We start from the raw sequence: 14,954 nt of genomic DNA, 5'->3' as shown, positions 1-14,954 counted from the left end.
ATTATTTCCCTTGCACAGCCATAATGATATTACTTGGACGCAAGCGTGGAAAACGCCACATTGATATGCTTGTTTGTTTGTTTGTTTTACCCACTTGCTGTAACCATGTGCAGAAAGTGATACTAGAGGAATAAAAATAAATATAAGGAAATGGAGAGTTTTGGCATTAGTCTGATGGTCCTCCAAACGAAAAACAAATCTTAATATAATGGCGTTGATTGTGGATTGTATTTGTTGGTAGTTGCAGTGGTTGGTAAAGTGTGTGTTGTAAACCATGGAGATGTACCTTGAGTACCCCCCCCCCCCAAAAAAAAAAAAAAGAAAAGAAAAAAAATATTCTTTGATTCTTCTCTTGTTACACAAGATTTGGTAAGCAAAAATAAATATCTGAATGGTAAAAGCGATAAATAGGCCTACATGTTTGGTGATACTTTCATGACCTTGTATTTTGTAACCAAACTTTAAAAAATAATATTATGTATTTTTAATGACAAGTTTAGATCTAATTCAGATTTTAACAGAGATACTCAGATTGTTATAGTTGTTAAAACTGAAAGGAGTGTCATATGTTTGTTGTTGTTGTTGTTTTTCACACCTACATGTAGTCTAGTAGACTAGTAGTCCCCAACTAGGGCCTATAGGCCCTAGGTACATGTACCTTAGCACTCGACTTGACCATGTTGATGAACAGATACTGAACTGCATATCACAAAACAGATCTATGGATTGAAAATGGAAACAGCTCAGTTCCACTTCCAAGCTTTCAGATTCCGTCGATCAGTGTTGTGCTACCATGATTATGTACTAATGCGGCTCGGACCGCTGAACTTTGCCTAGTACGTACAGATTGTAACACATACAGACAGCACGTGAGCCGGGCGAGGCCGCCCAGCGCGGCCGCGGTAGGGAGCTGTCGGGTATCCGTACGTACTACAATCTAGCTCGATCTACCATAGCAGCTGCTGCTCTTCTAAGCTACAAATGTATCTCAGCTTATCACTCGTGCGTGCGCTTCCACGCTCTTTGTTATGTCACTGACCAACCTGCGCAGCTATCTGTAGGATGCGCACAAACATAACTGAGGAACGTCCTTAAATCACTGCTGCCAAAGGTAAACAGGACCTTTAAGCTGCGGTATATCAAGCATTATAGTCTGTTGAAATTTTATAATAGCCAGGTTCTGCCCCACCCCCCAGGAAAAAGAAGTAAACAAAATGTAATTGATAAGCAAACAGAAACAGAAACTATGGATAAATGTTGTGATTAAAGCACAATACGACTACTTGAACTAAAAAACAGCTCTACGGGACACAAGAAAATGTAGTTTATGGTGATTGCTGCCAACTATTGCCCCCCCAAAACAGTGATCTGATACTTTCATCATATTTTTTCACACAACAATGACAGGCTTTCATATTTTTTCTTCTGTTAAATGTTTTTCAATCCTGTCCATGTCAGTATCATCACCAACTCATTATTGGAAAGCAACAGCTAGTTTTGTTTTGTTTTTCCTGTGCTGTTAATATTTTTCCTCAGTTGTATTGCAAACACTTGCAATTTCAGGGGTAGACTCCATATGTGTGAGTTGTTTTAGAATGCGCAGGGCAGTGCGAGAAAGAAGAAAGGCGTGACTTTAAAATTTCACTGTTGAGACAGGCCGAAATACAGCTTTTTGGGTTGAGGTCATACACCTGTAACTTAAGCTTTACATTACTGATGTTAAACAAACTCTTTGTTTGTGTTCATTTAGTTTATCCAGAAGTTTCCACCTTACTGTCTTCATCATTTGTTTTCTTCCGAAATGTTTTTCTGTATTTCTCATATTACAATCTCAGCAACTAGACCTTCGTATGTGATTAGGTAAAAACTTGTTATTATGTATTCAGTAATGCCTAGATATTCAGGATATTAATTCTGCTATAGCTCAGTGGTGTAGGCCTACATTGTATGCCATAGGACATGATGACGTTGTTTATTGATGAGAATCACTATGTTTGATTCATTCTTCTAAAATCCAAAATGATAATTTTACCAACTTTTACCAAGTGTATGTTCTCAGACCAAGGGCCTTTCTATACATGCATGGCAAAAAAGCAGTATAAATTAGTCAAATGCCTTGAACTCTGTAAGCAGAGTTTATGTATGGGACAAAGTGAGGGGGGTTGTCTTTTAGCATTCCACCGACGCTCTATGGAATACTATCACAATCTTACGTTGAATGTGGTAGAATAAGGAAACAAAAAATAAAGACATCATCTCTTTCTGTAGAGGTCATGGGGACCATGCGTCAAGACGGTTGAATAAACATGATATATTACCACTTGGCCCCATGCACCGCTCGCTTGGAGTTTCACCCTTCTTGCGTTCACGGTACTTGGGCGTTTGATTTGTAGAAAGTGTTTTCCAGTGTGTTATGGGTCACTGGTGTATCAAACACGTTTTGATATGAAATTGTATCTCTTGTATATTTTGACGATAGAAGTACTTACAAGTGCATTCGGATCAGCGGTATTTTCATATCATCAGAGTGTTGAGAGTTTCAAGTGGGTATCAACTATTGGGGAGGCTCTGATTACAGCTGTGTAGCAACGCTCGATGTAGACAGACTGACCTACTAAAGCTCGGTGTTTGACTGCTGATGAATTGCTGTGAATAAGACTCTTGACTCATTTGGAACATCATAAGCCAGATTCGCGAACAGGAGTTATTGGTTTCGTATTGTGATTTCAAAATCGATTCCATTTGCCACCATTGACACACGGCAAAAAGAAGGGGAAAAAATCACTCAGTTGCAAATGAAGAACTTTGTATGTCCACACTGTGCATGACTAGAGCATTAATTTATACTCCCAGGCACCTGAGTGGCAAGTTGTATTATGGGATTAAAAAAGAAGCTATTGGTCTTTGCGTGAGGCTCAATCATGCTGCGTATGGCAAATCATTGCAAGATATTTTAAAAAAAAATTAAAGTTTACTCTGGCCTTGGCATTGCAGTTCATTACGCAAAAGAGTAAAATGTGTGTGTGTGTGTGTTTGGGTGTGTCCACACGCAATAATTAATGCCTTTTGAGTCGTGTTGCAAAAGGAAATTTTCAAAAACTTTTGTGTGTGAGCAGGAATACATACCTGTATGTTGTAGGCAGCAGCTTCTATTCTGTTGATGTCACAGACATTGCTAGCTTCCATGATTTAGGCTCTCCTTGACAGGTAAATAATTGGATGCATGAGATGATGCGTGCTGACCATCTGTAGATGGTACTAACTCAACATGATCTTGCCACCTCCAACTCTGAAAATGTCCACTTGATGCAAAGATCTGCTTTGTTGATTGTCAAGAGGCTCTACCTACCTCCGTTGATGTTGGATTTTATAAAGCTTTGATTCAGGTTTTCAAAGATGTAGGTAAATAAACATGTAGCGAAGTGAAATTAATTGTTCAGCTGTTACGGTTGAAAGCCTGATGTTTTCACTTACCTTTGTTGATTCAAAAAAAAAAAAATTGAATTTACACACTTTGTGGAAAGGGGTTCATTACAAGTGTCAGTGTGTAACTAAATCTAGTTTGACTGAAATTCCAAGATTGTAAGTGTACTTTTATGACATGTTAAATGTATTTAGATTGTCAAATATCCTCTTATGGTACCTGAGTATGGATATAAGGATCAAGTGTTGGGAAGAAAAAACAAAATGTTAATTCCATCAGGGTACTTTGCACTGATGCAGAGCTGCCAATTCTCCTTTATTCTCAAAACTTGGTATACATTTCAGGTCTTGACAAGGGAATAGGCCTATACACTTAAATATAAAACCTCTGTTGTGTTGGAAATTTCTTTATCCTATTGAGATGCATCATTGTAACATATTGACTGCTCTCTGACTGTGCATTTGCCTTGAGTTGTGTAGACAGATTATACATTTGTTTTCTTTCCATTTTTGTTTGGATATGATGATTCATAGAAGAGGGATTTTGATAATTGATGATAATGCTATTAAATACACTGTATGTGATGGGGACTTACGTAGGCATCCTTGATGAAGTATGTTTGTCATGTGTTGATCTTCCATGAGAGAATCTTGCTTTCAGATAAAAAAATAAATAAAAAAATCACATTAGTTGAAACATGTTTCTAACCAGGCTTAGAGTTTCACACAGTTCAAACGCTGACATGAATCTCGTCCATTACAGTAAATGGCAAACAGTATTCCATGCTCCTGCTGTGTAACACAAGCTCCTGTCGCTAATTGCCAGTTGAAGAGGCCACTCAGCACATATATTCATTAATTAAACATTTACCTACTGTACATGTGATAGACAATGAGTACATGTGATAGACAAAGAGCACATGCTACCTCAAGCACAAGTGAGTAAAGATCAAGCTAAGCTGCACCCTCAAATTATGAGTCTGTTGTAGGGTTTGACCTATTCGGACAGACAGATGCACACCCAGAATTAAGCAATCTGCATTACTCCAGACTACAGTTGGCCAAACGTGTTTTGAAAAACACAATTTTTGAGAATTTTGATGGAAGTTTGAGTGCAAAATTACTCAGCTAATGTGAAACATGTTCACAAATTGAGTTCTTTTGAATGCTTGATGAGGGCTCAACATTGTAAAGATGACTTGTTCTTTCGAGCTGCAAGAATTGATTTCTGCTTCAATCACCAATGACACCAAGCAGTAGATCACCAGGAATTGTAGAGGACTGATATCGTATGATCTTCACAAGCCAACAAGCAAATACAAGCCCGTAGATATATATGCATGTATGTGTCATACATGAAAGAAGATATAACAACCTTCTCTCAATACTCACTGTGGAGTTTAAAGTCCATCTTGTTTTTTAAAAAGAAAAAAACGGACACTGTAGAAGCCAAAGTGATCAGTCAACGTGTGTCAGGCGTGGGTCAGTAAGGCAAGTGCGAGCTGAACCACAGTCTTCAAAGAGCAGAAAAACCCAGGAGCAGTCTCCTCCAGGGAGCAATAACAATTTGAATGTTTTTCCAAGACAATCAGGAGTCCATCCTAGGCGGGTAACCCGATACTTCCCAGATGCCCTCACAGAATGTGACAGGGAGGGGAATCAAAAACTTCCAGTCATGTCAGGGCTAAGCGAGTTTGGCTCCTCGACAACCAATTTGCCATCTCCAATTTCTGGTGCTTCTTCGTGTGATCCCCGCGTGCACGATATCCCCAGGAGTCGTGGGAAGGACTTCTCTCCATCCCCGGCCATCCCGCCAAACCTCCAGGCCCCCGTGCGAAACAATTCTCGGCTGCCGAAAGGAGGTTAGGTGTTTGTTGGCTGTCTTTACTCACTTCCTGCCGAAAGATGCCAGCTCTCGCAGTGCTCCGGTCCCCGGAGTCTCCGGGATGATGAAATGAAAGGGAGAGGATGGGGGAAGGAAAAGCCGAATCAAAACCCTGAAAGAGCCGGGTCCCAGTTTTTCCAACTAAGGCAGCATGTCGTGCAATGACACGCTCAGGGTGAAGATGCCCGTAATTGAAAACACTGCCGCATCAGGAAGTCCACGGCTCTGGATGCAGTGTTTGCCCACATCATAGCAACAGAAGAGGGCAAAGGGATGCTACCACTCACTCTCTCGTGAGGAGGAACTGCCAATCACCATTACAGCAATTGTCGGCCATCAAACGGACTCGCAAAAAGACGGAGTGACAGATATAAGGCAAAAGTCGTTCGAGCCACAATGGGGAAAAGGCATCTCGCAAGGATGTGATGTAAGCGGTGTCATCTGCCCCTCCAGTGAAAGTATCATGCACAGGGTGCGTTCGTCAAAGATGATTCAATACATGGTTATTCAAGCAGAAAGATGGAGGTGTTCCTTAGGGATTGCAAGTAGATTTAGAGGATATACACTCAGATGAGAACCTATATGTCAGTTCTCAAATTTGGTTAAATTCATATTGTAATGAATGCATTGCATAACCTCAAAGCAGCAGAAATATATGGGAGGAATTAGAGGGTAACCCTTATGATTTGTGATTTTGGTCAAATTATAGGAGAAATTTAGAAACTGTCACATTGCATGGACTTTGGTAGAATGGCTTATCCCAAAGTTTAGCTGCAGACATATTTGGTCCTCAACATGGTGTAAACAAATTTTACATTTTACATGAAGAATCCTTGTTTGGGGTAAGAACGCTGCACATGGGCACTGTTCTGACAGAGTCCAGACCACTAAAAATCACTGTCAGGCCAGTAACTTAGGAGGAATGGACCAGTTCAAAAATGGAAAAACTGGCTACCTACTGGTCAGACATGGACAGGTTGGACCATGTGCAGCCCTGGTTATTAGCTTTTCAGTTATCACACAATCAATGATATACAAGAAATCTATCACCCTTGTTCATGTGTGCCATACCGGTGCTTTGAAAAGATAGATATCAAGAAAAGGTAAAACAAAGATAAAATATGCATATTCTGATTGTTCATTCCAATTATCATCGTGGCTCTTTCATCTCCCTACCATTCTTTTCTAAAGATATCTGCTTGTGTATGTGGGCGTGTTTGTTTTTGTGCTCGTGCATGTTCATTTTTCAGTGAGGTATTCCTTTTTTTTTATTAGTCATTCCTGCATTCTTAAACATCTACATGTGCTGCCTTGGAGTGATGCCCTATGCATCTCATGGAACCAATCTTCTTCGTCCAGTGTGCAGGAAAACTGTTTCGAGTGCAACTGATTACACGGGTTTAACCAATCTTTAGAGGACATTCTGTTGTCTTATCCAAGTTTCATGCTGATTTGAAATTCCTCTGCTGAGGTTGAAAAAAAAAATCTACTTGACCTAGAAAAAAAAAGAGGGAAATCAAGACCTGATGTATCAAAAAAAAAGGCAAAGATTGCAATTTACTGTATTAAAGTATTCAGTCATTGCTCTGCTCTACACCAACACTTGTGGCTGTGGGAACTAGCCACTCTGCCATAAATTCAATTACCTGAAATTTCCTCAGTTGCTCCTGTCCTGTCATAACAAGCATGATTCCTACAAATTGTACTAATTACGTCTCCCGAGCTAATGTCTTCATTGGTAGCAAATGAAATATATAATATATATTTCCCCCCATTTTGAACAAATTAACGTGACGAACCGGCCAAGGCCGAGTTTGATTGTCTTGCCCAATCTGATGCTCAATCTGATGCTGCGATATTTGTCTCAGGAATGATTTATTGATTCTACAGCGTCAGTCTCGGACTTTCTAAACTCTATCTGACTGTCTCTATGGACTGACTAGGGGTATCTCTCTGCATTCTCGGATGCATAGTAACCAGTCAAAAGTGATTTATTGGGATTAAAAAAAAGTGCCAATACCATGATCCCCTTGTCAACCACAGTCTTCCTTCCACTTCAGATGCATTTCAAATCTGCTTGACCCAGCTAGAGAGAGAGGGGCATTCATTTTTTGTTTCTTCTCCCCCTCGTTTTTCTAACTTTCTCTCTTTCTGTTTCTTTTGTGGGGCCAAATATTGACATAGGAGTGCAGGGTCACTGAGAATTGAAAATAGGTTATCCAAAAATTGATAAACAGCCGTTCAATCTCTTTCGACCAGATTCATATAAACTGGTTTTTCGTGGACATGTATCGATGCACAACCATATTTTATCGATGATGTACTGTATGAGCAGAACCACAGGGAATGGTAGAATTAATATCTTTAATCAAGTTCTCAACCGGAAAGATGCAGATGTGTATTTTTTCAGGGTTCCTGGATCAAGTTCCATTCATAGCAATTGTCTTTCTTTTAATTGACCCTTAAAAAACACACACATTATACTGACTGAAACAATGATATTTGAATTGCAAAACGAGCTCATAAGGATGGTTGATCTATAATGATATTCGAATCTTGCTGAAATCCTACCTCACCTAGATCTTTTCTGTTTTCTGGACTTTTTTTTTTTGAGAGAGAGAGAGAGAGTTCATGCAGGTACTTTACATTGGTTTTGTGTTTGCATGAATGAAAAACCAGATGCACCTCAACATGAAGATTTCTGCTCTCATCTGTGATATAGCTATGTGATGTCAGTTACATGTAGGTCCTTTTTATCTTTCTCATATTCTTTTCTCCTGTTTTGTTCAATCTGTCATCAGAGAAATGTAACTTTTCATAGCCTATTCTATTTCATCGTGAATCATTTATTCATGTTGTAGTTTGTGCAATCAAATTTTAGACTTCTCTCGCAAGACCTATGAAAAATTATGGTGTAACATCAGAACTATATGTTTCCTTGCAATTAATGTTTCGTGGTATAATATCTTTTTATGATTGTGGCAAGATAGTAATTTCTAAATTTGTTCTTCATGGACTCTTGGTCTGTAATTTAACATTTTAACAATCCTCTCACATATACGTACATGTACCTGTTCATTAAGGAATTGACTTGTATACCAGCATCCATTTTGTTGAGGTTTATTGCACATAACCTCTAGACATTTTTTATTTGTATATATATATATATATTTTTTTTTTTTTTTTGGGGGGGGGGGGGTCAAGAAACTTTTATAACTACAAGCAGTTGTGCATGACCAATAATGTGATACACACCTGACGTCCATTCTGTGTATATGTGTGTGTGTTTTGTGCATACAATATGGATTTATAACTTAATATTTAACATATCATTTTGCCTTGGAAGGGGCAGAATTATACATTTCTCAAGCCAGTTACTGTAGAAGTGGTTTCTTTCGCGCTTTGAGGTTGAACCGCGAATTTAACATCACGCAAAAATGTTTTGAACTCTTCGGTTGTTACATCGCTGTCATTACCGACCGCGAATTTAAACACACGCGAAAAAGTCGGCACCGATGGAAACTGCGAAAGTTTCTGTACGCGAAAGAAGCCACTTTTACAGTAGTTAAAGTTATACCAACAAGACAAACAAATCAAGAAGAAAAGAATACAAATTAAGAGACTCTGAACAGAAACTGCACAACAGAATCATCCAGGGCACTGACTGTGGCAGGAAGTATACAATCAAGCCATGGACATCCTCATCTTTCTATGATAGAGCATTAAAAAAAAGAAAAAATACAAATTTATTTCAGAGCATAGTAGCTTTGGTCAATTTGGTCAGCACAGATGTGTTTGTGTTTGAATGACCAAATTTCCTATATGACTCAGCGCTCAATGTCAATTTAGGCCTCCATTGTTTTTTTCTTCTTCCTCCTCTTCTCTTTTCCCTTTCCTTCATCTGTAGTGAGAAATGAACTTGGTAAGCAATCCATGGCTCAGGCTGTCTATTCATGCCAGCTGGAATTCATTTTCCAAATCCTGATAAGATCTTTGCTTGCTTCTTCTAGGGGATAGTAGAAGTGTTTCACATTTGTTATTCCTTTCATTTCACGTCCATAGTCATATCTGTAGTGGATTTCAAAATCAAATGCTTCCACTCTTACAAAGATAATACACAGAAAAAAAAAATCCAGATGTGAACACACACTTCCAAAACACTCACATGAAAAGAAAAAAAAACCACCAAAACACATATATACGTATGTGTGTGTGTGTGTGTGTGTGTGTGTGTGTTTGTATATATTTCATGTACATATACATGTACATATGCCTGTACATATAATTAGATAAAAAAATTAATCACTGCATTGTCTTTTCAGAAAGGACACCTTAAAAGACTTTGTACTACCATCATGTTCATAATCATTTCTGTGTAGTGATTGCAGTATGAAGAATTGCATTTTTGATTTGATATGATTGGGTGTTATGTTTACCATTGTCAGATATTTATCTTTGTCTCATTAAAGGGACTGTACAGTACTGGTTGGGGTGGGGATTCAGGTTTATAACATTCCCAAGTGAGATAATGAGAAACCTCTTATGAAATATGAAAGAACATGTCACTTTAAGTAGGATTCAATGTTTATTTGATGAAAGTTGGTTTTCAAAAGGCGACAGGCCACGCCTTTTATTAGGATCTCTTTGTTTCACCTTGTTTTTGGATATCTCAGCCATTTCAAAACCGATTTTCATCAAATAAACTTTTGATACCCCTTAGAATTGCATGCTCTTTGACATCTCATAGAGTAGTTTCTGAATATCTCGCAAAACTTTAAAAGCTAAATTCTCGCCTCAACCAGAACTGTACAGTCCCCTTAAAATAATTCTTTATCTCTTTTAATATTTCATATTTCTTTTCTATCTTTTTGTATGTGTGCAGCGTTCTTTCTTTAGGACCCTGCTAATGTACGGCTTCCATTTCCTGGTCTGGTTTCTCTGTGTGAGAGGCATCCGAGATACGCAGTGTGGATTCAAGCTGCTGTCGAGGGAGGCAGCACGAGTCGTATTTCCCAACATGCACGTGGAGAGGTGGTAAGTGAACAAGAGCAAGGATGAAAAGTTTCCTGCTCAAAGCTTTAGGGGTTGTGGATGTCTTTCAGGCCCTTAAAAATCATAACTTTTATTATGACTTTAACTTTCTTAACCATTTGTCTGTTATGTCTAACTGTGTTTATTTATCTATGATAATGGGATAGGTTCATATTGTTTTCAAAGATGTGGAGGCCCAAAATAGCTCAGATTCTTGTCACTTTGCTCCTATCCAGTTTTATTCAATATTTCTAATTCTGTGCCATACCATGATTGTCACTTTAACTTTATGTACAGTGTGTATACTGTAAAACATGATATATTCGCGGCATGAATTTTTCGCGACTTGGAGCCAACGGCTTTTTTTGCGGCATGAAATTTTCGCAAAATGCCACTGACACTCAATGCATATAATGTAGACAAGAATTTTTGCGGGCATTTTAATTTCGTGAATCTTGGCGCTCGCGAAATTCGCGAAATTAAAATGCACGCGAACATTCCTCATTTTACAGTACGTCATCGTGTGTGTGTGTGTGAGTGTGTGTGTTTAACACTCGCTACACATTTTGCATGTGGTTGTACTCTTGCAAAAGCGACCATGACACCATTCGCAGGTTTTTGGTTTTGCTGTTTTCTTTTTCTTGCAGTCTCTTCCTCATGTTAATTGGTCCTTCCTTCTACATAGATTTCCCATCAGCCACTGTGGCCCAGCATGCTTCCTAACCTTCTCTCTGATCTCAATAATCCTTTAACCCATCAAATCTTAGAATCCCTGTATCTGTGGTTTGACGCCATGTCCTTTTATTATTCACTTTTACTAGATTATTGCTAGTGTTCCATGATGAAGATTACTGTAAAAGTGGATATTTTTGTGTGAGTGATATTTCACGCTTGGCCGATGAGGATGAATGTTGCATGTTCTTTAATAGTTCTGCAGAATCAAAATAGAAATAGTATTTATACGGAAGAAGCAGAATGATTTGTGTGCTTTTATTTTCACACTAATTTCATTTTGTGCAATGCGCAAAAATTTCCACTCTTACAGTAACATACTTTCTCTCAGTTGAGCCCTGTGTTGGTCATATGTAATTGTTACGCAAACTTTTCAAAAACTTTCTCATCGCTAGCTTTGAAATTTACAATGCATTTTTAAATTTGCAACACATGTAAGAAGATGAAAATTCCTGTTTGTTTCTCAACTTAGCATTCTTTTCTCTAAATTTCTTTTAATCTTTGTGCAGCGTCAATAAATCTAAGCAGTTCCATCCAATCTTTCTCCAGTATGAGATTTGCTGTAGAAATCAGAGGTGCCAATTTTGATTATGACTATAATTCTCCAGCAAAATTTCATGATGACGTGATGGCTAGTTTGCTAGTTAATTCAAGTTTATGGATGTTTTCCATGAGGACCTACAATTGTAGTGAAAAGCATGTCCATCCACGTGTACATACTCCATGCATTTCAAAAGTTGTAATGCACTTGATGTCTACGGAGTAGTTTTTGATATATATTTCAGGAAATGAGTCTATGTGCACATCATCTTGAAATTTAGAGACCTGCGACTTCCACTTCGTTCTGTTTCATGTTTTGTGATTCCTGTTTCGTCTCATTACAGGGCCTTTGATGTGGAGATGCTTTACATTGCCCAGTCCCTTGGCATTGCCATATCAGAAGTAGCTGTCAACTGGGAAGAAATTGAAGGTATGACACTTACCACACATGTTCCCAGCAGTTTCAAAGAAGTCTTGTTAGGGATATGGTAGAAACAGAGACAGAGCCCATATTCAATTAACTTTCCAAATACTGCACCAGCATAGACACACAAAAAGGAGTATTTATTAATCATAGTTCAATTTATGTCCATATTGTTTGAATCATGAAACATGCAAATATGCATGTAAGTTTATCCTGGTAATAGTAGATTGACAATGCCTTGTGTATGCCCTTTACACAACTTGTTCTCTAGCCATTTCACTTTATATCAAGATGGTTGCTAGTCCGTGACATCACCAGAGAGAACTGAGGTTGAACTGTATACTGTATGCACCATATATTTTCTTAGTCGTAATTTTTCATGAATCAAGACTTTCTGACAGTTTCGTGAGTGATTGAATTGGCAATTGTAGAGTACAGTAATGAATGGAGAAATGTATGCATGCACATCAAATTCATGTCTTGATTTTTTTGTGTGTGTTTTTAATTTAAATGAATAGCACCAGACTCACTAAATCCTGAAAAAAAAAAATGAAAACCTCGCAAAATGCATGCTGTTTACAGTGTCAGTATGGTTGCTGGTCCCTGACATGTCATGACCAGAGATAACTGAGGTTACTCTGTATACGCCGAATAGCAAGTCTAGTTTTTCAAGAATGGGGACTTCACAACAATTTTGTTAGTGATTGAATTGGCGATCGTGGAGTGCAGTAATGAATAGGGAAATGTACGTGTGCACTTCACTTTCATGTTGAGATCAGAGTAAAAAATTTACACGTTAAATTTGTGAAAAGGACAAACCTCACGAAATATATGATGTGTACAGTATATGAAATATGTCATTGTACTTTTATCATGGTGTATGGAGCTGTTAAATTATGATCAACCCATCCTGCACTTAATGTAGCACCCCTCACCTGGACTTTTCACAAATATGGCATGGATGGTTTTGGTGTTGTTTTTATTATCTTTTGATGGGGGGGGGGGGGATGGGTAGCATTGGGACCATATATATTTATATATATATTTTTTTGTCCTTGAGCTGTTAGATATAATCTACACTCACAGATAGACAGGTGATTATAATTTGGAGTCAGGAGGCAGGTATCAGGACTGGCAAAGTAGGTCAAGCTACCACAGACACACCGGAAGCAACACGTGGAGTCACTTCGTGGAGTGTCACTTGAATTTGCCATAACATGATTAATGGCAACAGCCAGCCCTGTACCATATTTAGCAGGTTTCCTTTTCTTTAAAGGAACAAAAACAAAACAACAGAAATGCTTGTTTAGCCATTTTTTTCTTTTAAAGATTATTCATCAGCTTTTATCTTGACTATTGAAGAGGGCTGTTATGCCAGAGATAAAGCAATTTCATCTGTTCTTTTATATTGAAAAAAATATAAGAATGTATGTGAACTTGCTTCTTATTTCTTCTCCTTGAAAGCCAGAAATTTTCATGCACATTAAATTTTGTGCGAATTTCGTGAGGAGCCAAGATTCACAAAAGTAAATGCAGCAAAAGTTTTTGTCTATACAATGCTTGAATGGCACCATAATGCTCTACACCATCATGGTCAGCACTTTGTGAAAGTTTCATACTGCGAAATGTTTCTTGTTTTACAGTATTTTATGTGATTCATGCTATGCTCTTATTTTACCTTCTACATACAAATGAATACAATAACAAAGGATGACTGATCAGAAATGTACTTCTTCATCCCCACCCTCACTCATGCGCACCAAACTTCTGTTTGTTTGTTCATTTTCCATCTGAGGAGATTGGCTGAGTAGCCCATATTCAGCTACACGAGGCTGGTCTTCCATAGGGTCCAGTTGGATGTGAGGTGGGACCACTTCACCGGGTTAAACACCCTGCTCTTTGCGATGAATGAATGAAGCAGGATCTTTTACCTGCATGAGTTGTGACTCTCTCACGCACGGAACCTCCATCTTATGTCCTATCCAAGGGACAGAGTGTTTTGCCTCTTGCTAAAGGGACCGTATGATTACACACAACATTGCTCAGTGAAACTCGGGTGTCAAACCCAGGTCACTTGGGTTGAAGGCAGACGCATTACCGACTGAGCCAACTCACCGCCCTTCTCTCTCTCTCATCTATGATGAATTAGATAATTCTTGATTATTAAATTACTCAATGATGAATAAAGTAACTCTTTTTATTGTCCCCGCCGAACGAGTTCGAGAATGGGACTATGAAACGGGCTCCGTACGTGTGTGTGTCCGTGTGTCCGTCCGTCCGTCCGTCCGTGTGTCCGTGTGTGCGTCCGTGTGTGCGTCCGCGTGTGATCAAAATCTTCAATTTGCTACTTCTCTGTCATTTATGAGCCAATTTTGATTCTGTTTGCTTTATATGATAGCACTACATGGGAGCTTTGAAACTTCTACACAGAATTTCAGTTGTGACCTTTGACCTTGACCTTTGACCTATATTGTACATTTTGCTACAAAATGCTACTCCTTCGCCATTTCTAACCCGATTTCGATTCCGTTTGCTTTATGTGATGGCACTCGGTGAGGGCTTCAAAACTTCTACACAGAATTTTGACTTTTGACTTCTTTGACCTTTGACCTTGATTTTTTGACCTATATTGTACATTTCGCTACAAAATGCTACTCCTTCGCCATTTCTAACCCGATTTCGATTCCGTTTGCTTTATGTGATGGCACTAGGTGAGGGCTTCAAAACTTCTACACAGAATTTTGACCTTTGACTTCTTTGACCTTTGACCTTGATTTTTTGACCTGTATTGTACATTTTGCTACAAAATGCTACTCCTTCGCCATTTCTAACCCGATTTCGATTCCGTTTGCTTTATGTGATGGCACTAGGTGAGGGCTTCAACACTTCTACACAGAATTTTGACCTTTGACTTCTTTG

At 38.6% G+C, this 14,954-nt stretch overlaps 1 protein-coding gene across 1 annotated transcript in view; it reads left to right on the top strand.

The window, feature by feature from the left end:
- LOC139736529 (dolichyl-phosphate beta-glucosyltransferase-like) overlaps nucleotides 1–14,954 on the top strand; it is a 49,826-nt gene that overhangs the window by 33,029 nt on the left and 1,843 nt on the right. Inside the window, exons 7-8 of the mRNA XM_071647281.1 lie at nucleotides 10,191–10,342; nucleotides 11,956–12,041. Coding sequence (XP_071503382.1) covers nucleotides 10,191–10,342; nucleotides 11,956–12,041 — 238 coding nt within the window. The remainder of the gene's footprint in view (nucleotides 1–10,190; nucleotides 10,343–11,955; nucleotides 12,042–14,954) is intronic.

The sequence above is a fragment of the Diadema antillarum genome, unplaced genomic scaffold, assembly GCF_040938485.1.
Source record: "Diadema antillarum isolate AM-2024a unplaced genomic scaffold, OU_Dant_1.0 seq00000651_RagTag, whole genome shotgun sequence".
In the NCBI taxonomy this organism is placed as follows: domain Eukaryota; kingdom Metazoa; phylum Echinodermata; class Echinoidea; order Diadematoida; family Diadematidae; genus Diadema; species Diadema antillarum.
The sequence above is the reverse complement of the archived record's forward strand: the minus strand, read 5'-3'. Positions and strand labels throughout refer to the sequence as shown.